The sequence below is a fragment of the Spinacia oleracea genome, chromosome 6 (assembly GCF_020520425.1).
Source record: "Spinacia oleracea cultivar Varoflay chromosome 6, BTI_SOV_V1, whole genome shotgun sequence".
NCBI classification, from domain to species: Eukaryota; Viridiplantae; Streptophyta; class Magnoliopsida; order Caryophyllales; family Amaranthaceae; genus Spinacia; species Spinacia oleracea.
In genome coordinates this window covers 74,069,402-74,093,571 of record NC_079492.1, presented here as the reverse complement: position 1 = coordinate 74,093,571, position 24,170 = coordinate 74,069,402, and the positions used below count along the sequence as shown (strand labels likewise).

At 42.4% G+C, this 24,170-nt stretch overlaps 1 protein-coding gene across 1 annotated transcript; it reads left to right on the top strand.

Annotated features, from left to right (window-relative positions):
• The first annotated feature begins 7,256 nt into the window (after positions 1–7,256).
• On the top strand, positions 7,257–8,888 carry LOC110806146 (uncharacterized). The gene is made up of 3 exons (XM_056832346.1): positions 7,257–7,515; positions 7,666–8,496; positions 8,542–8,888. Exons 1-3 carry the CDS (start codon positions 7,257–7,259, stop codon positions 8,886–8,888), a joined length of 1,437 nt encoding a protein of 478 aa, XP_056688324.1.
• Positions 8,889–24,170: the final 15,282 nt, after the last annotated feature.

Sequence of the window (24,170 nt, the reverse complement as noted above, 5' to 3'; positions counted from 1 at the left end):
TTTATTGGTGAGAGAGTATTGAGGCCGTAGACTCTTAGTAAGGGATGACAATTACATATGGGTGCTTATTGATTTAAATGTTAGGAGGGGAGACTCAATATGGTTTAACCTTTTAACTTGCAGAATCGAGTGCCTTTTCATACGCCCTTGCAGCAATTTTTACGAAAAGTTATTTTTTTTTCTCTTGCTACGTGATTTTTTTTGCGCGGGCACCGAGGCTGCTGTGCCTGACCAAAAGGCCAGGCAGCAACTTCAGCGCCCAGCAGTGGGCGTGAGAAATTTCGGCGCCCAGCCAGGGGCGATGAAAATGCGTCCCTGGCTGGTTCTCGTTTTCTTTTTGCGTATACTTTTGTTTTTGCGACTTTAATTTTTCGTGCTTGCCTTATAACATCCTTTACGCGTTGTGCAGCGTTTGTGGGATTCGTTACAGGCCATCCCGAATGTCGCTTTTTTTGTGGCGATCGTTCGGGTTTGCGGAACACGTATTTTGGTATAACTCTTTGGCCAATTGGTTTATGAATGTTTGGGTAATTTTTAAGGTCGTTGTTTTTTCTAGGATTATTTGTCTAGCATTATTCGTATGCACAATCATAACATAGTCACATAGTTTGCTACACATAACTACATTACAAACATGGATTTGAAAATTAAATATGTCACGTAGTTTATGATAGGCTTCTATGGGTAGTTATTTGCGCCTGGCTTGGTACCGCTTCTATCGTAGATCCAACACATGCCCCGGTCGAGGTAGTGTCTTCAACAAACGAATTTCGCTCAAGAGGCCAACCCGCAAGTGCAAGCCAAGGGGGCATGCAGGCGAGAGGGACCTAATGGGCGAGCGATTGGGTTCGGGATAGGTGTACTACCTGCACAAGCACCGAGTGGGAAACATGCGCGGCGTATGCACCCCCCTATTGGCGAAAAAAGGTATCCTTAGTCCTAACTCCCGAGGGAGCCGAGATTCGTTATGATGTTCTGCCCGTTCACATTAATATGCTAATTTTCAGGTCGTCCCAACTTGATGGGGAAATAAACGCGGGGTAGGATCGTTTCACCCTTCGGCTATTTTGATTACCTACAAGCACGAGTATTTCCTTCACTATCCCCAGTGGAGTCGCCACTGTGAGGGGGTCGAAAAAGCACGAGGCTAATGCGTGACCTTGTCCCTCGTGGGTGTGACGATTCTTTTTATTCAATCAAGTGTAATTGGATTTCCTGTGAGTATACACCCAATTGACTAGTAATATAGGAGTCGCCATTCAGTTTTTAACGACAATGAGAAAAACTGACAAAACCCGGTTATCGTGACATAAAGGGAGTGCAATTATGTTTGACCACGACGGCCGTAGGTTCCCTTGTGATCCCTGGTGTGGGGATCTCTCAATATACACCCGCAAGGTAGAGATTGAGGGTTCGGGGGACTGTAACTACCGAGAGGAGTACTTCGCTCGTCGATAACTCCAGAGGCAGGATATCCTTACTAGCTCACCATAAATAATTGAAGGGACATGCATTAACTATTAAACTAATCTGAGTTGATTTTAGCAATATGCAACATATAACACTAATTCGATCGTGATTATCTGATTTAAGTAGCATTAAGGGACCTAGCATGATAATCCGATTTCCCAAAAATATTATATTTGTTAGGCGTGATAGAAAAATCAGATTAGGTTAGTTTAACAGTTCATAAAAAGGGCGAGGAAAGCAGTTAAATCATCGAAAAGGGACACATTACGACGCACCCTTGAGGGGTGCGTCACGGTTCTCAGAAAACTAACCACTTTGACTTTTCTATTTCTCCTTTTTATTTAACGAATCTCAATTATGGGACAGGATACGTTCTGTTCGATTTATGGATCGATTGCGACAGAACGCGTGAACAGTTTCGCAGCGAGAGGCTTAGGCTAAGGGTTGGAGTCAATACTCTGAATATAATTGTGTGTTGTTGTGTGTTCTTTCACGTCGAATTTAGGGGCCTATTTATAAGGAAGAGTTCGTGGAAAGATAGAATTGCAGAGTTCTAATCCACAAAGAATTAGGAAAAAACACGTACCCAGGTATTTTCAGCGCCCAGGCCTGGGCGCCGAAGATTTCGGCGTCCAGAGCCAAGCGTTGAAAATAGGGTCTGGGCTGTTTTCTTTAGTCAGATTCGGATTCCTCAAATCCGTAGAGTTTGAGATTAATTCGAGTCTTTTAGCGCGTATCAATTTTATGACGGAATGCGTCTGGGCCCGTTACGAACTCTAGGCTCGTTAGGATTTTAATTAATACGTAACTCTTATTTCTGAATCATATTAGGAATAGGATTCTCGCAGTTTTCTATCTCATTTAGGATTTATGTTGGAATGCAACACCTAATTCTGACAGGTTTCTATCTTTTATGATTTGCCACTTTTAGAAGCTACCTTTTACGGCAGTTACTATTTTTAGCAGGTTTCCATAAATAGCAGGTTTCGGGTGAAATGAAATGGGGAATCAAGATTCGTTTATTTTATAGGAGATGCGTTGTCAAGTGGAGATTTACGTTTTCATCATCGAACCTTTCCCTTGCGGGAACGGGGACAAAAGTAGGTGTCTACACCTGGCGTTGGTCCATGGGCAACAATGTGTTGTTGTTGTTGTTTCTGCTCTACCGCGTGCGCCCAACCGTAAGGCTATGGGCTTTGCAGCGTGCATGTGCAGCGTTGTGCGCATGGCACATGGGCCCCAGCGTTGCTCGCCACTTCTCGTGTTTGCGTCTAAGGACTTATGGCTATAATTTTGTCGTATAGTACTTGACGATCCAACGTCGTACGATACGATTATTCATGCGGCCCCGCTTACGATATACGAAACACGATATACCATTATTGTGAGGGGGTCGAAAAAGCGCGAGGCTAATGCGTGACCTTGTCCCTCGTGGGTGTGATGATTCTTTTTATTCAATCAAGTGTAATTGGATTTCCTGTGAGTTTACACCCAATTGACTAGTAATATAGGAGTCGCCATTCAGTTTTTAACGACAATGAGAAAAACTGACAAAACCCGGTTATCGTGACATAAAGGGAGTGCAATTATGTTTGACCACGACGGCCGTAGGTTCCCTTGTGATCCCTGGTGTGGGGATCTCTCAATATACACCCGCAAGGTAGAGATTGAGGGTTCGGGGGACTGTAACTACCGAGAGGAGTAATTCGCTCGTCGATAACTCCAGAGGCAGGATATCCTTACTAGCTCAGCATAAATAATTGAAGGGACATGCGTTAACTATTAAACTAATCTGAGTTGATTTTAGCAATATGCAACATATAACACTAATTCGATCGTGATTATCTGATTTAAATAGCATTAAGGGACCTAGCATGATAATCCGATTTCCCAAAAATATTATATTTGTTAGGCGTGATAGAACAATCAGATTAGGTTAGTTTAACAGTTCATAAAAAGGGCGAGGAAAGCAGTTAAATCATCGAAAAGGGACACATTACGACGCACCCTTGAGAGGTGCGTCACGGTTCTCAGAAAACTAACCACTTTGACTTTGCTATTTCTCCTTTTTATTTAACGAATCTCAATTATGGGACAGGATACGTTCTGTTCGATTTATGGATCGATTGCGACAGAACGCGTGAACAGTTTCGCAGCGTGAGGCTTAGGCTAAGGGTTGGAGTCAATACTCAGAATATGAATTGTGTGTGTTGTGTTGTGTTCTTTCACGTCGAAACTAGGGGCCTATTTATACGGAAGAGTTCGTGGAAAGATAGAATTGCAGAGTTCTAATTCACAAAGAATTAGGAAAAGAGACGTACCCAGGTATTTTCAGCGCCCAGGCCTGGGCGCCGAAGATTTCGGCGCCCAGAGCCAGGCGTTGAAAATAGGGTCTGGGCTGGCGTTTAGTCAGATTCGTATTCCTAAAATCCGTAGAGTTTGAGATTAATTCGAGTCTTTTAGCGCGTATCAATTTTATGACGGAATGCGTCTGGGCCCGTTACGAACTCTAGGTTCGTTAGGATTTTAATTAATACGTAACTCCTATTTCCGAATCCTATTAGGAATAGGATTCTCGCGGTTTTCTATCTCATTTAGGACTTATGTTGGAATGCAACACCTAATTCTGACAGGGTTCTATCTTTTATGATTTGCCACTTTTAGACGCTACCTTTTACGGCAGTTACTATTTTTAGCAGATTTCCATAAATAGCAGGTTTCGGGTGAAATGAAATGGGGAATCGAGATTCGTTTATTTTATAGAAGATGCGTTGTCAAGTGGAGATTTATGCTTTCATCATCGAACCTTTCCCTTGCGGGAATGGGGACAAAAGTAGGTGTCTACAATTATGATCCAACGTCTTATCGTATATTTACGTTTTCCGAACTAAATTCCTGAATATCCATTAGATGAATTTCCGATTTATTTAATCCGGTGATTTGTTATATGTCATTGGTGTGACCTTGTAGGTTCAATCAAGATTAAGCTAATAAGAATTAGAACTCACTGATCGGATGCATTGCTCCAGCTAGCAGTTCCGATCACTTGATCTTACTGAATTAATTATTCAGTAATTAATTTGAACCTTTGTATTAGACTAATGCACCTTGAGTGAAGGACAAATTTCGTCCAGTCTCCCACTTGTCCTTTAGACAAGTGTGCATTCTCATTCCTTTGTCTCTTAGTGTTACTTACTAAACATACGAACAACTTATTTTGATTCATAGCTAGCCTGAATACTGATTTTATAGTTTCATTTTACGGTGCGACGTTTAGAGAGCATCAAAGCGAATTAATTCTCAAACAAGTCATCATAATTACTCATGTTTTGAGTAATAGTTTCTAATCACCATTAATAATAATGACTTATGACATGAATTTAATCACTTAAAGTGTTCTCATAGTCAATTCAATACAAATTATCTATGCAAATGATTTCTGACATCCAAGTCCCATCTAGTTCAAGAAACTGAACTATAAATCAACTTGAAATCTAATATTCATCAATCATTGTTTGTCTAACAGTTTAATGACCTGGATTAGGGATCCTTTTGTGATTCAATATTCAAGTTCACTTATGGGTGTTTCTTTATCAAAGACTTCAATCTTGATATCCCATTTGAATGATTTTGGATCACTTGGACTTCATCATTTAATACTAAACCACGATTAAATGAAATAAGAAATATAATTTCATAAATGATAAATGTTTAAACCAAATTCTTTCCAATTTATGGGCTCTTACCCAAAATTAAAACATTTATTGTCTTACAGATATGGGCCTTTCACCCAATACTTAAAACATTCATGGAACTGAAACTTGATTCCGTTTCTACATATGAATGTTGTATCTCATTTGTTGCAGAGGTTTAGTTTATTATACTTTGCTACTCTTAACATCTTTTCTATCGAAAGCCTTTCTATGTAAGATGAAAATATATTTCAACATGTTTATCGAATAATCTAGTCTTTCATCGCTTTTAGAATGTTTCTTATTTATTAAAATAGAGAACCATCCAGGCAATAGACATGTGATCTACATGAGTTCATTGAAGAACTCTCCAATATACAAAAAAAAATTCTCTTTTGTTGCTTCTTAGGAAATGATGAATTTATTTCAATAATGTAGAATTGCAAATGATGCTTTATTTTTTATTTATTCCAACCAATTGACAGAGATGTGGGAGATTCATCTTTCGACTGAGAACTTGGAAACTAATCATTGATTCAGTTTCCCACGCATCACATATGGTTTTGAACCTATATGTTATCACCCTTTAATCACGACGCCTAATGCCCCGTACATGTTTGTGGCTTACCTAACTACAAGATCCAACTTTTGCTTAGGCTATGCATATAGCATCAAAACTTATTTCATCTTCATTTCCACTTATCAAGTGCTCATCCTACATGTCCACATGTATTGGACGTTCTTGATATTAATATAATGATCTTTTGATTAAGATAAGGAGAGATTGATATAAACTCGTCATGATCAAACCCTTACGAGTTATCTTGGCGATCAATATATCACAACTTACATGATTACTTTTATTGCAGAACCTTTCGCAATTTAACATCAATCCATATAACTTTTAGCTTATACAGTTTCACGAGATACCGAATCTTGATAAAATTTTGGCATTGCCATGTGATAAAGGATGAAGGTTCTTTTGAAGTCCTTAATGTTTAATGTGGTGGGTAAATCTACCCGGCCTACGTGGCACAATCCATAGGTGCCACGTGGCACTACTCGAAGCGGTCAGCTAGGCACTTGGCTCCTTCAGTTTGTCTCTTTTACAAGTATTAGACAAATTGTCCATTTATTCCTCTGGCCCATGGCCCAGAAGAGGTATATCTTGATAGGGACACTTGTCCTCTCTTCATTTATTAGCCAATCATGACCTGCCTATTTAGGGTTAATCCCATAAGAGACCACAAGTATAAATACCCCATTTCCCAAGAAAGGGGGGCACAAATATTCAACACAGAAAATACCTCATCATTGATTACATCAACTCTCTCTCTCTCTCTCTCTCTCTCTCTCTCTCTCTCTCTCTCTCTCTCTCTCTCTCTCTCTCTCTCTCTCTCTTAATTTAATACTATCTTATTCTTCCAAAAACCCCCAATCTTACTTAAGCATCGGAGAGAATATTCCTATGGGAGAATTCTTGTTTTGCAAGGAATTTGACCAGACGTGACGTGGACCGACCTCTACCTGGACCACATACCTCCTCATCAGCAACATATGGAAAAACTCCCACAACATTTGGCGCCGTCTGTGGGGAGGTAATGAACCATGGTAGACGTCCAACACTCTGGTAACTCACCGAACGCCAATCATGATGAGACGAATAGGGCTGAAATGGATGACGAACGTCCTCCTCGAGGGAGAGACGACAGAAACACGTATTTTGCAGGACAAGGCGCTCGTCCTAGTCCATTGGTTGAGCAACAACACCTAGAGCCAGTAATAATTGAGGATGAAGATGTCGGCCAGAATCAACCTCCGCCAGGGGGGCATTTAAGAGAAGATGCCGACACTGTAATGGAAGGAAACCCAGATTTTACTGTGTCAGCTAGACAACTGAAGGATATGTTGGCTCGATTCAAGGCTCAAATGGACACTCTCCAGGAATAAATAAGAACCATCCGTTTTCAGTCTTACGGGACGGGAACTTCATTTCAGAATGGAGTCACCAGATCAAATGTCTGGCGTCAAGACCAGCCTCGTAATGACGAGCGAGACAGGCACTTTGAATAGAACAGAACATCGAATTTAGCTATGGCTCCACGCCGCATCCTGGTCCCTGCTCGTCTTGACCCGGGACCGTCCAGGAAGGCACCGACAGCTCGGCCAGACCACCCCCGAGAGATAGAACTTTCAGATACAGGGTCAACTCCCGTCATGGATGATGCACCATTGGCTTCACTTTCTCGACGGCCGGCAAGAACAACCATGAGCCAAGTGGATAGTGGACGGCGGAGGCCATTTCAAGAAAGGAGCCAGGATCCTATCTGTCACATTCAGCAATGGGAAGCTGGTTTGACACTAGATTAGACTACTCCCTTCTGCGCTGATATTATGAATCCTCCTAAAGAGCCCAAGGTCAAGCCACCGGCTATTGATTCTTATGACGGTTCGGATCCTGATGTGCATCTTCTTGCATATCGTCATCACATGTATGTCTAAGGAACCACTGAAGCAACATGGTGTAAGTACTTCCCTGCTACTTTGAAAGGGGTGGCCTCGAAATTGTTTGAAAAGCTGCCAGCCGGTACCATTAACACTTTAGCGAAGCTGGAAATGCTGTTTTTGACAAGGTTCATGGCCTATAAAGAAGAAAAGAAGACGAGTATGCATCTAGGACGCATCCTGCAGGGCAAGGATGAGTCCCTTCGCAGCTATGTGCGACGTTTCAACCTAGAATCAGGGCAGATACCAGATCTGCCGGATGGAGTAGCTTTTGATAATTTCTTTCGAGGTCTCAAGAAGGGTTATTTCAAGTTTAATTTGGTCAAAAAGAGTGTAAGGACCATGGCTGATGCGCTAGACGAGGTTGAGCTCTTCATCCATGCAACAGAATTCTGTTCTGCCCCAAAGGAGTTAAAGGGAACGGAAACGTCCAATAACCATCACCGCAAAGACAAATCTGACAAAAAGAGTGCTCGTCCAAATGAGACATGGGCCATTGAAAGCAAAGGGTATCGTCCGAACTCGTCACCAGGGCAGAAGAGGGGACGACCCTATGAGAAGGAGAAATTTGAGTATAATAACACTGACCTTTATACAATACTGTTGGACATAAGTAACAAACATGACATTGATCGTCCATTTCCTATGAAGTCGCCAGTTGAGACCCGTGACAGTACCCTCTATTGCAAATTTCACTGTGATGTGGGTCATGACACAAAGGATTGCAAGAGCTTGCGTAGAGCACTCGATGGGCTAGCTTCCAAAGGTTTTCTGAAATCCTACCTCTGTATAAATGACGGAGGATCTGGAAAGAAATTCTACAAGAAGAGTTAGTCACCCTCATACCGTTACGACAACAATGACACTGATCCAGAATGTGTGGCAGTTATTTTTGGTGGTCTAGCCGCTGGTGGTCCGACCAGGAGAGGGCAGAAGGATTATGCAAGCCGGCTAGGGCAAGTAATGTTATCTGGAAAGGCACCCATGGACCATTTTCTAAAAGTAGAGATTTGCGAGGCTGACAGGGGAAAGATTGCAACCCCACATGACGATCCCTTGGTGATAGAATTGAAAGTGGAAAACCTAAAAGTAAGCCGCATACTAGTGGACACTGGAAGTTCGTCCGACATTATTAGTTTAGCATATCTAAACCGTTTTGAGCATGATCCTAAGACGATTGAAAAAATCCTTTATCCTATATTGGGTTTGGAGGCAGCATAATCCATCCCCAGGGCTTTATTTCTCTACTACTTCGAGTGGGTGGACGGCACCAGAGCAGGAACTTAAACGCCCGGTGTGAGGGGGTCGAAAAAGCACGAGGCTAATGCGTGACCTCGTCCCTCGTGGGTGTGACGCTTCTTTTTGTCAAATCAAGTGTAATTGGATTTCCTGTGAGTTTACACCCAATTGACTAGTAATATAGGAGTCGCCATTCAGTTTTTAACGACAATGAGAAAAACTGACAAACCCCGGTTATCGTGACATAAAGGGAGTGCAATTATGTTTGACCACGACGGCCGTAGGTTCCCTTGTGATCCCTGGTGGTGGGGATCGCTCAACGTACACCCGCAGGGTAGAGATTGAGGGTTCGGGGGACTGTACCTACCGAGAGGAGTACTCGCTCTTCGATAACTCCAGAGGCAGGATATCCTTACTAGCTCAGCATAAAGAATTGAAGGGACATGCGTTAACTATTAAACTAATCTGAGTTAATTTTAACAATATGCAACATATAATACTAGATCGAGCGCGATTATCTGATTTAGATTGTTTTAAGGGACCTAGCATGATAATCCAATTTCCCAAAAATATCATATTTATTAGGCGTGATCAAACAATCAGATTTAGTTAGTTTAACAGTTCATAAAAGGGCGAGGAAAGCAATTAAATCATAGAAAAGGGACACATTACGACGCACCCTTGAGAGGTGCGTCACGGTTCTTAGAAAACTAACCACTTTGATTTTGCTATTTCTCCTTTTATTTAACGAATCTCAAATTATGGGATAGGATACGTTCTGTTCGATTTATGGATCGATTGCGGCAGAACGCGTGATCAGTTTTGCAGCGTGAGGCTTAGGCTTAGGGGTTTAGCGTCAATACTCAGAATAATGATTGTGTGTTGTTGTCCCTTTCACGTCGAACTTAAGGCCCTATTTATAGAAAAGAGTTCGTGGAAAGATAGAATTGTAGAACTCTAATCCACGAGGAATTAGGAAAAAACACGTACCAGGTATTTTCAGCGCCCAGGCCTAGGCGCCGAAGATTTCGGCGCCCAGGCCAGGCGTTGAAAATAGGATCTGGGCTTTTTTTTTAGTCAGATTCGGATTCTTAGAATCCGATGTATTTGAGATTTAATTGAGTCTTTTAGTGCGTATTAACCTTGTGACGGGATGCGTCTGGGCCCGTTACGAACTCTAGGCTCGTTAGGATTTTAATTAATACGTAACTCTTATCTTCGAATCATATTAGGAATAGGATTCTCTTGCAATTTCTATCTCATTTAGGATTTATGTTGGAGTGCAACACCTAATTCTGACAGGTTTCTATCTTTTATGACTTGCCACTTTTAACAACTACCCATTACGGCAGTTACTATTTTTAGCAGGTTTCCATAAATAGCAGGTTTCGGGTGAAATGAAATGGGGAATCGAGATTCGTTTATTTTATAGGAGATGCGTTGTCAAGTGGAGATTTATGCTTTCATCATCAAACCTTTCCTTTCGGGAATGGGGACAAAAGTAGGTGTCTACAGTTAGCCCCCACTTTGACTGAGTCTTGGAGTAAGACGATGGTCAAAGTATTAGACGGAGTGCGTCGCACAAGCCGTGGTGACTTGTTTTGGCGAGGGTCTCACGAGCCCCCGAGTGATAACATTTGACTTAAGGGTCGTCACTTGAAGTGTTGACATACCCCTCACGTGCCATTGGGATTTGTCAACGGATAGTATAGAAACTTCCTCACTTTGTCATTGGAAGTATCTAAAGGTGCGTAGAAACTCCCTCACTTTGTCATTGGGAGTAGCTACAGATGTTTTCGAAATCAAAGCTATAAAGTGTAATTGGGCCTGGCCAAGCCCAATCACGAGGTAAAAATGTTTTTAAAGATTCTCATTTTCAGGGTTAGCTAAACGAGAAAACCCCCTTGTTTTTATGGGACGTAAAACGAAGGAAAATCAAGCACATCGCTCTTTTTTTGGAAAAAACGGAAAACCAATCTTTGGAAAAAAGGGAAAGCTACTCACATCGTTCTTTTTTGGAAAAACGGAAAACCAGAAAAAGTTATCGCTGCAGCGACTAAGGACCTGCGCGGTTAGTCACGCAGACCCCGCCGGCTAAAGATGGCGAGCCTGTCCGATAAGGGTGGACACCCCGTCCGATAGAAGTGGACGAATCTATTTTTGAAATTTGAAAACAAGGACCTACGCGGCTTGTGACGTAGACCCCGTCGGCTAAAGATGGTGAACCTGTCCGCTAAGGGTGTACACCCCGTCCGATAGAAGTGGACGAATCTATTTTGAAATTTGTTTTGTGTTCATTTTTGAAAATAAGGACCTACGTGGTTTGCGCCGTAGACCCCGCCGGCTGAAGATGGCGAGCCTGTTTCATTTTGTGTTTTTTTTTTTTTTTTTTTTTGAAGATTCTATTTTTCGAAAACTGAGGATCTGCGCGGCTAGTGACGCAGACCCCGCCCGCTGAAGGTGGGCGAGCCCTGTCCGCTAAGGGTGGACGTCCCTGAATTCGTTTTTCGTTTTGGAACTCGCGTGGTTCGTGATGTGATCTCGCCAACTGAGATGGGCAAGTTTCCTATTCTTTCATCGTGATTTCTTTTTTGAGAATTTATTTTGTTCATTCTTGCAAGAGCGAATTCTTTCGAGGGATGCTCGAATTTAGTTGTGACCTGAACGTGGGTTGACAACGGGTTTAGACGGACCTTTGTCTTGCGACCGTCTGCTTTCGTGGTTTTGAGCTAGTCTTTTTGGCTCGATTTTTGCCACTACTTGGCTTTTGATCAGAGGACTATGTACAAGTGTCCGTGACGACCCTTTTCTGCGGTCGAACCTGTTCTTTTGAGATATCCAAACATGGGACGGCGTATAGGCGCAGTCCGGGAACGTGATTTCGATTGCGCGCTTTTTGTTGGAGTATACTTTCCGCGAGCCCCCAAGCACTTGGGCTTTGTTGGTCATTTTTCGCATACTTCATAACGTCTTTTAATCATGTTTGGGGTCGAGCTCGTATGTGCGAGCGACCTTTCATAGTGGTGTGCTATTTTGGCGAAGTCATGGGGTGCAACTTCAGTCTTTGGGCGACAAGGTTTAATATCATCCGGTTTATCTTGGCCCGGATTAATCTTTTGACAGACAAACATTTTTTATTTGAGAAACCAACGACTTAACAACATTTTTTGGTGTTTCGAAGAATGACCTTGATATTTCACATTTGTTTTGAAAAGTGTACATATATGTTCCTTGAGACAAGTCTAAGTTTCGACCAAGTTTTATCATTCATTTTTGCTATTTGGGAGCTTAAAGGTGCTTTTGGGCTTGATCTTAATTGCAATAGGGCCTCGTGTCTAGCAACACGGTTTTAAGTCTTTTCATGTTCCGCGTTTTGTGAAATCTGGGCCTTGGGCTGCATTTTCGGCGCCCAAGGCTGGGCGTTAATTATTTCGGCGCCCAGCTTCGGGCGCTGAAAGTCCTTTCCTGGCGAATTTTGACTTTCGGATTTCTTAACGCGTTTCCGAATGGGATCAGGATGTCACTTGATGCGTTCAGCTATATATAGGGGCTAGATACGTCCCTATTTTCCATCACTCTCAATTTCCTTCTTTCTTTGTTGTGTTTTAGTTACTCCTTGCTTTCGTCATGTCGATTCCTACTTTCTCACTCCAACGGGCTGTCAGGCGTTGGCTACGGGCCCTTAATCCTACAAAAAAGGCTTTGTTGAAAGAATACCACTTAGAGGCACTTTTAGGCTTACAACAAATTAACATTGACTATAATTTTCTGCATGCAGCCCTAAGCTTTTGGGATTCCGATCATCATGTTTTTGTCTTTCGGGGCAACGAAATATGTCCTTCGCCAGATGAATTTGCTGCGATCCTTGGTTATCCTACTAATGCTACCCCTGCCACTCCTGGCACTATTGAAGAGAGTAAAACAACCATAGGGGCTTTCCTAGGACTAGATGCTAGCATGCTTGCTGAAGTTGTTGTAGGTGATGAGGTTAATTTGGCAAAGCTTGTAAAACATCACTTTAGGCCTAGTAAGAATATGACCGAATAGAAATTGAATATTCGAGCCCTTGTATTTTGCTTGTTGAATCATTATTTGTTGTCGAATAACAATGGTGAGTTCGGTGACATAAGGTTGATCCCCTTGATTAGCCAGATGGAAAGTTGCTATTCTATTATGCCGTTGGTTGTTGCCGAGACTTTGCTGAGTGCGGATGAGCTGAAGAAGGATGCCAAATCTGAATATTTTAAGGGAAGCCCCCTATTACTGCAGGTAATCCATTTTTTTCTTCGCGCACGTATACGTTTTTTTCGCATATATATTTTTATTCGTCCTGCCTTGGGGCTGAGTTTCAGCGCCCAGGGTTGGGCGCTAGAATTTTCGGCGCCTGGTCCTGGGCGTTGAAACTGCGCCCCAGGAACCGTTTTCTTTTTATTATTATTTTTTTGATCGTACCCGTTTTTTGCAGATTTGGCTCGTGGAACGGCTTAGGCTCTTGGAAACTCCTATCGATCCTAAACATTATCGCCCTTAAGCCTTGGGTAACCGAAAATATTTGCACTGAGGCCAGGACGAGGCCGAGTGGGCCTCCTTTTTTACTCATGGTATCTGTTCTATTAAGTGGGTGGTACCGTGGTGGGGTTTGACTACTATGACGGGGGTTCTGATGTATCGGTTTATGTTTCTTTGTTGGGGCTATCTCGGCCCACTTATATTTTCCCTTACCGAGTCATGCGTCAATACGGTTTAAGGCAGACTATCCCCTTTTCCGATACGGTACCACCTAAAGTAGCGGCCTTTTCACAACCACGGGTTCAAGGGTGGGCTAAGTATTATGATGGTCTCCCGCGTTGGGCCGTAGCTACAAATGGCTTTGTGGGTCTTTCTGAAAACTACAAGTTGTGGATGAGCTCCGATGATAAAGCTGTGAGGACCGAGGCTCGAAATGGGGAGCCGGCTGAGCTTTTGATACCTCGTATTCGTGTTAAGTATGAGGGTCCTGATTTTGCCAAACCTCGTACCCATGGTATTAAGACTGTGAAAGCTCGTCCTGATCGAAAGCGAAAGGAAGTTCCTCCCCGTTCCAGTTCCAGGCCTAAAAAGATGCCTAACATGAAGGGGCCTGCTGTTGTTAAAAGAAATGCAAGCTCTCGCGGAGATCGTCGCCGGAACAATGTATGGGTTAGTAAGGCTCAGCCGCCTGTAGAAACAGTGACTATTCTAGTTGATGATAATAATCCTTCTCCCACCATTGTCTGTGCCCTTGAGGCTGAGCGGGCTATAACTGAGAATGTTTCTGAAGCCTTGGCATCTTTGGAAGTTAGTGTCCAGGAGCCGGTTCTTATGGAGATTGATATAGGGGCAGCGCAGAAGACTGTGGGGGTGAATCCTGCGAACATTGCCCTCTACAAGACTTTATTTGATGATCCGGAAGAACTAGAGTAGTGTAGTTCTTGCTAAGGTGTAGGTGCCCTTTATTTATTTCAGTTGTGTTTGTTTTTTCACTTCTTAGCACTTTGTTTTCCTTCTTATTATTTTTCAATAAAGGCGTATTTTAATTTTTTCATTTTCATTTTTTGTTTCTCCTCCTTTTTTATATTTTTATATGTCTAACACTTTTTGCACAATTTATATATGTTTTTTTTTTTATCGGACCGAATCCTTGGTAAGGATTGCCTACGTATCTTGTCAGAATCAGGTCGCGTGTAGTTCTAGCTAGAATAAGTTCTAGGATGCCAGATTTTAATAGATATGCCCTGAGGTGGTAGCATATTACTTAATCGGTCAAACGAGTGAAGTATTATCATTATTTTCGTCTGCCGTTTTTTGTTTGCCGTAACTCGCGTAAAAAATGAAATTCGACTACTTTTTGTATGGCCATATTTTTTGGTGAGCCTATTTGGATACGTGTTGTACCCCCCAAGTGTTCGTTATTTTTCCGTTATGTGCGGATAAAATGACGAGCACTTCTAAAAAAATTTAGGCAGGCAGAGAGTTTCAACGCCCAGGCTGGGGCGTCAAAGATTTCGGCGCCCAGCCCTGGGCGCTGAAAATGATTTGGCCGGTCGTTTTTGACGCTTTGCTTCACGTGTTCTTGCATTTCCTTTTTTTTCTCTTTTTTTTCGTTTTAGTGCTTTGATTTTTGCTCGTATTTAAAATCAATTTTGAGGCTATTTCGGAGGCTTTTTTGACTGTTAGCGTGAGATGCATTTTTGTCCGGATTATTTTTTTCTATCCGTGACTCGAAACGGCTTTGAAAATGGAGGTAGGGTGTGGAAGATATGAAGATCTTTGTGTAGGCTTTTGAGTGGGTTGAGGTGCGTGTCGCTTTTGAAGGATATGATGGGGTTACATTTTATTAATTTCCTTTTTAAGCAACATTTGCATTTGTTTTGGATTTTGATTTCCTTTGATTTCTTTGGGTTGCATGGATTGACTTTTATGATGACACTGGTTGACCTTTATGTTTTGGGGATATGAAGGGGATGGTGCGGTTTATTTTGTGGGTTTCGGGAATTGGTTCCCATGGCACTATTTCAAGACCGAGTGGGCCTCGTTTGTTGGGCCTAGAGTGGGCCGCCTCTTTATTTTTGTATTTTGCAAGTACATTTGGTGCTTACTTAGTGTTAGAATAAAATTTTAGGAGAAATATTACGCCTTTATTAATTTGGAAAGTAAGGGAAACACACTGAAACAAAACTGACCTATGTTCTAAGGGGTCTTAGGACCATCTAAAGTCTTTATTATTATTTTTTCTACCAATCTAAAGAACTACTAGGCGCTTTTACTAAGGTGCTCTATGTGGCTCAAGCCTTGGGTTTAGTCTCGTAAAACTTTGGTCCTTCACTGGTACTCATCTTGAATTCTATTCCTTTTGCATTGACCCACTGATATGTCTTCACCCATCCGTTCTCGATCTCTTCTAGTGTTGATGCAGGAGCGATTAACCGGGTTGGATCGAAACCTTCATCTTGTAAATCTAGGGTAGTCATCACAGTCTCGTTCTCCATAGGCCTCGTTTCGTTAAACAATGTCCATAAAGCCTGGTTGTCCAATATTTCAGCTGTTTTAGTCTTGGTGAGGTGGGGTGCCCCATCCAAGGTGTGGCAGTCATGGAAGATTTCAAATCCTGGTTTTAGCAAGCCATCCTGAACGAAGGGTTCAGGGAAATCACAGCATGGGTGTCCTTCCCCTTCCCGAACGAACATCCCGTTAAGGGTTCTTTGATACGGGGGAAGGAGGGTGGTTTGTTTGGCCTTGTTAAGGCGTAGCCTAGACAGGCGGTCAGCAATATCTTCCTCCGTTGGTTCATAGCCTAAGCCAAAGGGAGTAGATTTGTTGGGTAAAGCATGGAATCTGCATTCCTTCTTCCTTATGCCCAATGGGGTTCCAGGGAAATAACCTTGAGCTAACAGCATTCTAGGGATGACTCGGGATGCGTGCGGGTCTAGGAATGCTGGATCATAATCTTCGATGAACTGGATTGCTTCTTCCATTTGAAATCCGTAAAGGTCGTCTGCAGTTTCGGCTGTTCCAACCATAGTACAACTGACGTCGAGAGGAGGGGCGTGGATTTCTAGTATTACCTCGTTATGGTTAAGTTTACCATTTGATGCAAGGTAGAAGCCACACCTCCTAAGTCATGGAGCCAAGGTCGCCCCAAGAGGAGGTTGAAAGTGGGCTTGATGTCGATTATTTGAAACTCCGTGGTGCGTGCCACAGGCCCGGTTTGTATGGTAAGGTTGATTTTTCCCAGTACAGGCCTTCGGGAGTTATCATAAGCTCGTACCCCTTGCGTGGAGGTTTGGAAGTCATCGTTTCCTAGCCCCAAGCAATGGGCAGTTCGCAATGGGCAGACATTAACCGCCGAACCATTATCTACGAGCGCTAGGGGGATGTTTTGTCCTTTGCATCCAACTACTAGATAGAGGGCTTTATTGTGAGCACCCCCCTCTTTCGGCAAGTCTTTGTCAGTGAAAACTATGGCCTTTTCTCCGGCATCTCTCGTGACATGGCTAACCAATGAGTCAGGTGTGATATCTGTAGGTACTGAGATGAGGTCGAGTGAGAGAATAAGCTTTTCGCGATGTTCCTTTGACACATGAGATCCCATATGGTAATTTCGGCTTTAGTTCTTTTTAGTTGTTTCAAGAGACGATTTTTAATGACTTCTGCGACGGTGGCGTGTCGTCCATTCTCAGGAGTTTGCCTAACTGGGATATCGTCCGTATGAGGTGGGCGAATATCCGGTTGGTATATCCTTCCGGATCGGGTGAGGTTGTCGACCTCGGGCTCCTGAGGGGTGGTGTCAATGTGAGCATACCCGGGCCAAGTTTCAGTAAAGAGGTCCTGGCCCGACACTTGAGATAGGTAAATATCTTCAGCATCATCATCCCAGACACCGCACACTTCTCTCTCGATTCGATCCATAGGGACCACAGCGAGTGGTGCACCTTGAGGCGTAATGTACACCGTAGGGTCGAAGTTCTCATTTTCTGGTTGGTCGAGAGAGATGTGACAAGAGCCGAGTGGGCTCTTGTTTTTGTTGGGTTTGCCAACGTTAGGGAGAGGTATCACTTCATCCTCTATCATGTCCTGGATTGTATTTTTTAGGTTCCAGCAGTTTTCGGTGTCATGCCCATTTCCTTGATGGAACTTGCAATAAGTACCTTCGACCCAATATTTTCTCTTGACAGGAGGGTCACGGGTGGGGCCTATAGGTCTCAACCTTCCTTGATTGGTTAGTCTTTCGAAGGCTTGTACCAAAGTCGACCCGAGTGGGGCAAACTTTCGGTCTCGGACCCATCTTCCAGGGCTTCTTCGGGTGGGAGTCTCCTCTACGGCATGGACTTCTTGGGCTTGGGATGTGTTGCCCCTGTTGTAGGTATTGCTTTTGTATGCGGGTTTACTTTGTATTGTTTTTGCGAGATCATCCTTGATCTTTATTCTCACATCATAAACTCTTTTGAAAGTGTCAAGTCCCAGGTACCTAAGGTGCTGTCTGTAGGCCGGGTCCAGGTTGTCAATGAATTTTTGGACCAATTCTGTTTCGGGAGGCCTATTGATTAGCTGGGCCGCCTGATCCCTCCATCTAGCAAAGTAGGTTGTGAAACCCTCATTTTTCTTTTGGAAGAGAACTTCCAGCTCGCGCATGGTGACTTGAAAATCCATGTTCGACGAGTATTGCTTGATGAAGACATTGACAAAGTCTTCCCAAGTGGGGAAGAGCTTAGGGTCCTGGTGATAGTACCATTTGAGCGGTACAGGTTCCAAGGACAAAGGAAAGGCAGGTAAATACATGGACTTGTCCACACCTTTCAAGTTCATGGCATTCACAAAACTCAATAGATGATCACGGGGATTGTCCGTGGCTTTAAACTTTGGTAAGTCAGATGAACTAAACTTTTCTGGTAGTTTGCCAGGAAAAGGTTCAGGATCGAGGGAGAAGTACTTTCTCCCCATGGTTTGCTGTAGGACCATTTTTTCAATCCTCTTCTCGTTATCGAGGTCATTTTTGGCTTGTGCAGCCGCTAAGGCTTCGTTTTCCATTTTCAGTTGGCCCATGAGTTGGGTCATTTGAGCCATCTGGTCTCGCAATTCTTCGATGGACATGTTTGAGGGTGCGAATCGAGGTTGGGGAAGCGGAGATCCTTGAAATGAGGGATGACGGACGGAGCTTGGAGTCACTAAACCTGGTGTTGGCTATGTATCTTCGAGGCGCACTAACCGTTGATTTCCTGATCGGCACCAAGTGGCAGGACCAGTCCTATGCATAAGATAAGCTAAAGTTTAGGTCCCAAAGTTTCAAGTATTACTTAGTCTAGAATTCGACTCTCTCTATTGGTTTTTTCGCTCTTTCTTTTGTTGGTACACTTTTTAGTTCTTTCTTTTGGTCATTCTTTGGATTTTCGAAACACTTGCCCGTGTGACATTCATAATTATTAGCATGTTCGGTTTTGGTGCCGAGCATTGTCGTCGTAGGAGGCCTAACAACGACCCAAAGAGTTATTCTTTTTTATGAGTTGCTTTTAGAATCGAGTGCTTTTCTTACGCCCTCGCAGCAATGTTTTTACGAGCGGTTTTTTATGCTACGTGTTTTCTTTTTCGCGGGCACCGAGGCTGCTGCGCCTGACCAGAAGGCCAAACAGCAACTTCAGCGCCCAGCGTCGGGCGTGAGAAATTCTGGCGCCCAGCCAGGGGCGTTGAAAATGCGTCCCTGGCTGGTTCTCGTTTTCTTTTTGCGTCTACTTTTGTTTATGCGACTTCGATTTTGCGTGCTTGCCTAATAACGTCCTTTACGCGTTGTGCAGCGTTTGTGGGATTCGTTACAGGCCATCCCGAGCGTCGCTTATTTTTGTGGCGATCGTTCGGGTTTGCGGAACACGTATTTCGGTATAACTCTTTTGGCAAATTGGTTTATGAATGTTTGGACAATTTTTAAGGTCGTTGGTTTGTCTAGGATAGTTTGTCACACGCAATCATATATTTCGCTACACATAACTAGCATTCCATCATGAGGCAATAATAATATGTCATGTAGTTTATGATAGGCTTCTATGGGTAGTTATTTGCGCCTGGCTTGGTACCGCTTCTATCGCAGATCCTGAAGGAAATAATGCCCTTGGTCCAAGTATGCATTCTATGTTAAGTCTAATAAATGCGGTTCAGTATTAATTAACAAGTTAATAATTATTCAGTGAGATCAAGTGAGCTGAATGCCTAGCTAGAGGCCGCTTCAGTTCAAGTGGAATTAATGATATTAATCCACAGCTTACTCTTGACTGAACCCGTAGGGTCACACAAATAGTACGTAAACGGATCAAGTATTTAATGGCATTAAATACTCTATCTATGAATATTCGGAACCGACGGATCTTGGTTTCAGTGGGAGCTAAGATCGTCACAGGCAAGAAATGAATACTCCGGAAACGATGATATTGCCGGAAACGGAAATATGGATCGTATCGGAAATATAGATATTATCCAAGTCGTAGATGTTGCCGGAAACGGAAACATGGTACGTATCGGAAAATATTATCGGAAATGGAAATATTGCCAGAATCGGAAATATTGCCGGAAACGGAAATATTGTCAGAATCGGAAATATTACCGGAATCGGAAAATAATTCCGGAAACGGAAATATTAAATATTTGTTCGAAACGGAAATTAATTCCGGAATCGGAAATATTAAATATTGTTCGTATCGGAAATGAATTCCGGAATCGGAAAATTTAATCGGAAGCGCATCGTACGAATAAGCATCGGACGAGGCCTGCCGGACGAGGCCCAGCACGAAGCCAGGCCATCGCCCAGCAAGCCAAGCGCGCCGCACAAACAGCAAGGCCAGGCCCAGCAGGCTGCGCGCAGCGCACAGCGCGCAGCGCGCGCGGGCGCTGAGTGGGCTGCTGCTCGCGCGCACGCATGAGGCCCATCGTGGCTGTCGTGCGTGTGTGTGCAAGTGTTTGTGTTCGTGCACGTTTCCTAAAACATGCAGAGTTCGGTTAATGATTAAATTCCTAATTCTATTTGATAAATTAATTAAATTAGAGTTCTTGTAGGATTCTAGGTTTGATTAATTTGTATCTGAATAGGATTACGATTCCCTTTCCATACCGCTATAAATATGAGGCTAGGGCTCACAATTTATAACACAAGTTTCAAAGTATTCAAAGTGAGTTTTTGAGAGAAAATTCAGTCACACATTTGCCTATAAAGTGCCGAAAATAATAGTACCTTAAGGGCGATTCTAGTTGGTCAATCTTAAGGCGGATCCGGACGTACTGTGGACTATCTACGGAGGGACGACACTTGGAGTCCTAAAGACTTGTTCTTGTTCGGTTCGGGCGCAGCTAGGGAAGGCACGCAACAAAGAGTATGCATCTAATCTATGCTAAATGATTATGTGTAAATAATATGTATTCCTGGGTTTATGGTTTTTCCGCATGATTTATGAATTATCATATGTATCATAACCTTACAGTGGTATCACGAGCCCCTTATTATTTTCATAATCTAAATTGCATGAACATGGTTAAATATTACAAATTTGCAAGAATTAAAAGGGGTGATTAATTTTCGTAATTGTTAATTAATTGCAAATTGCGTTTATTTAATTATACGTACGCAGTTTTTCGGCAGTTTCTTCGTTACTCATCCGAATTGAGTGATTTTTGTGTCAATTCCGCATGTAAAAGGCATTCTAAAATTTTGACAAAAATAATATTTTTCTGCCGAACCCAGAATTCTCAAATTCGAAGCCTAACTATGACTTTTCGAAGGTTTTAGTTTTTCGAATGCAAAAAATTTCGTAAATTTAAGATGTTAAATTAAATATTTGCGATTCTTGTTGATAAATCTTGAATTTTTGATTGACCTACTGCATATGTTTAACAAGTTTGAATGCCTAGTCTTGTTAATTATGCAATCTAATTTGTAATTATGATTAATTTGTTGAAAATTAGAATAATTTAGAATTAATTTGATTTTCATAATTAATTGTAATTTAATTAGAAACCTATGATTAAAAACCACCATAAAAATTGTAAATTTACGATAAATTTTAAATTTTTATGACCTAGACTTGAATCCATATCAATCGGAAATCAATTGGATAATAAATTTTCGATTTTTTCGCCCTAAAATTATGAAATTAATAATATTTATTAATTTGTCATTAATTTTAAATATAAATTTTAAATTTTATGCGATTCGTTCATATAACTTGCACGCACGAAGCAATGGACGCTTCGTGTTACCCTTAAAGGGTGTTGTATAAAGCGGGCATGCGACGACGAGCAAGGGAGCTCGTCGCCCGTGCGGCACGAATGCAATGAGCAAGGGCGTAGTGCACGAGCACAAGGCAGCAGCCCTGCCTTGTGTCGTGTGCCACGAGCAATGAACGAATGGGCATGGGCGAAGGGCGAGCCAAGGCAGTCGCGTGTGGGCAGCAAGCGAGCTGCGCCACAACGCGCGCTGCCTCGCACAAGAGCGCGCAGCCTCGCGCGCAGCGAGCGCAAGCTCGCGTGCCACGAGCGCTACGCCCAGCATTACTCGCGCGCACAGCGCGCGATGTCGCCCGCCCAGCGAGCGATGTCGCGCCCCAGCGAGCGATGGCTCGCGCGCACAGCGAGCGATGTCGCGCCCCAGCGAGCGATGGCTCGCGCGCACAGCGAGCGATGTCGCGCGCCCAGCGAGCGATGGCTCGCGCGCCCAGCGAGCGATGTCGCGCGCCCAGCGAGCGATGTCGCGCGCGCGCACTGCGAGCGATAGCTCGCGTGCGATGAGCGCTGGCGCGCGCAGCGAGCATCAATGCGTGCGGAGGCTTGCGATAGGGAAGCAGCAGCTATGCGACGAGCGCATGGGCTGCGCGCACATGGCCAGCAATGGCTGTGTGCGTGCGGCCCATGGGCGTGCAACGCATAGGGTGTTTGCGTTACGATTAGATCGTTTTGAATGTTTAATTTGAAAATTTCAGTTCACGTAATTTTAATTAATTTTAAAATTAATAATTTGAATTATTTTCTTGGATTTTAATTTTGAATATTATAATTATAATAAATGTTATTTATTCTAATTATTTTACTAAAATTAAAATCATGAATTAATTTAAATACGACTGAAATTAAATTAAATTTTTGGATTCAATTATAAATTTATATGAGCTTTAAATTTTAATTAAATTTGTATGTTTCCGGTTAGACTAGAAATACATTTTTATGTTTAAAATTGGTAAAGCATATGAATTTATTGGTTTAAGTGGGAGCGCTTTTTAGTCATAAACTCTTGATTAGGTCTACAAATCCTTAAGGTTAAAACAACTTGATTAGAATTAATAAGGACTGAATAATTGGTAGATTATTGGTGCCCTTGATTAATTGCTGCAAATGTTTACGTGATGCATAATGTGTTTTACTAACCAGCTATATGGGCCATTCATGATAATGAATGGGTGAATGGTATATATTGTATATGTACTGTTTTGCAGGTTATGAAGTGACTAGTATGGCCCAAATAGGATAGAAAATATGGTCTGCGTACCATTAATTTGAATGTAATTGGTCTAAAGTACCAAAGTTATTTTTCAATTCAAATATGGTCTGCGAACCATCAAATAGTTGTAATTAGTTATAGCTTATCCTATTTGAAGAAAATGGTGCCTCCCACGGAGATTTTCAAGACGGACTTTGAAGTCAAAGCTTCAAGATGAAGTCGGGCCATACTAGATCACAAATATCTTATGCATGTTTTAAGTTATTTATTGCTTTAAATATGTCTTAAAATGCATGAGATCAAAAGCTTGATTATGTTGCATGATTAAGGATTTTAGTTCACTTAAAATCTAACCAACATAGTAAGAGCCTTAAGTTCCAAACTTAAAAATTGAGTTAAAAGGTGCCATGCCAAAATATACACTTGCTTGGATATCCTTTACATCAATCTAGTAATAGTTTTCGCTCAGCGAGGTGTTACTTATTGGTCCTAAAGGGGCAAGGTACACAAATAATTGTGAGTACATGTTAGTTTTGGTGAAACTCAACGATATAAGTAAGGAGTCCTTTTATGTCGTGGCAAATTCGATAGGTTTACCTAATAAGTTCTTAGACGTACCTATCAACCAAGAATAGTTTCTAGACTATTAGCAAAAGGCTTTTGCTTACCTAAGATGTTCTAGGATTAAGTCGACAAACTGTGCTTAGTTCTTCAATGATTTTAGGATCTTGGAATCATTTTATTCACACCTGCCGGAACACATAATTTGAATAAAATGCTTAATAAACATTGAATTATGCATGTATGCTAGAATTTAAGTTTATTAAGAGAAACTGTGAATGGTTATTTATTTGTTTATTCTTTTCAATTGTAGTTTTTAATATGGCAAACAACAATTCATTCAACATTCGATCAATTCTCGAAAAGGAGAAGTTGAACGGGAAAAACTTCCTTGACTGGCAAAGGAACTTGCAAATAGTTCTTATGCAGGAAGAAAAGGAGTATGTCCTAGATGAGGCGATGCCCGAAGCTGCAGGCGACGGGGTCACTCAGGCAGCCCTCAATCGTTGGATTGATGCCAACAAGGATGTGAAATGTCTAATGCTCGCCACCATGAGTGCGGATCTGCAGAAAACGTTCATCAACTCAGATGCTTTCACAATCATCAGTGAGTTGAAGAACATGTTCCAAGATCTGGCTCGAGTCGAAAGATTCGAGACTCATAGGCAAATTCTTGAGACCATGCTTAAGAAAGGCGAGCCCGTAAGTCCACATGT

Bases quoted from the DNA above. Each gene is read 5' to 3' on its own strand.
- LOC110806146 (XM_056832346.1), top strand. From the start codon at position 7,257: ATGGCTCCACGCCGCATCCTGGTCCCTGCTCGTCTTGACCCGGGACCG. The intron at 7,516-7,665 runs GTTTGACACTAG...TGTATGTCTAAG, and splicing joins CATTCAGCAATGGGAAGCTG to GAACCACTGAAGCAACATGG. The intron at 8,497-8,541 runs GTTAGTCACCCT...ACACTGATCCAG, and splicing joins AAAGAAATTCTACAAGAAGA to AATGTGTGGCAGTTATTTTT.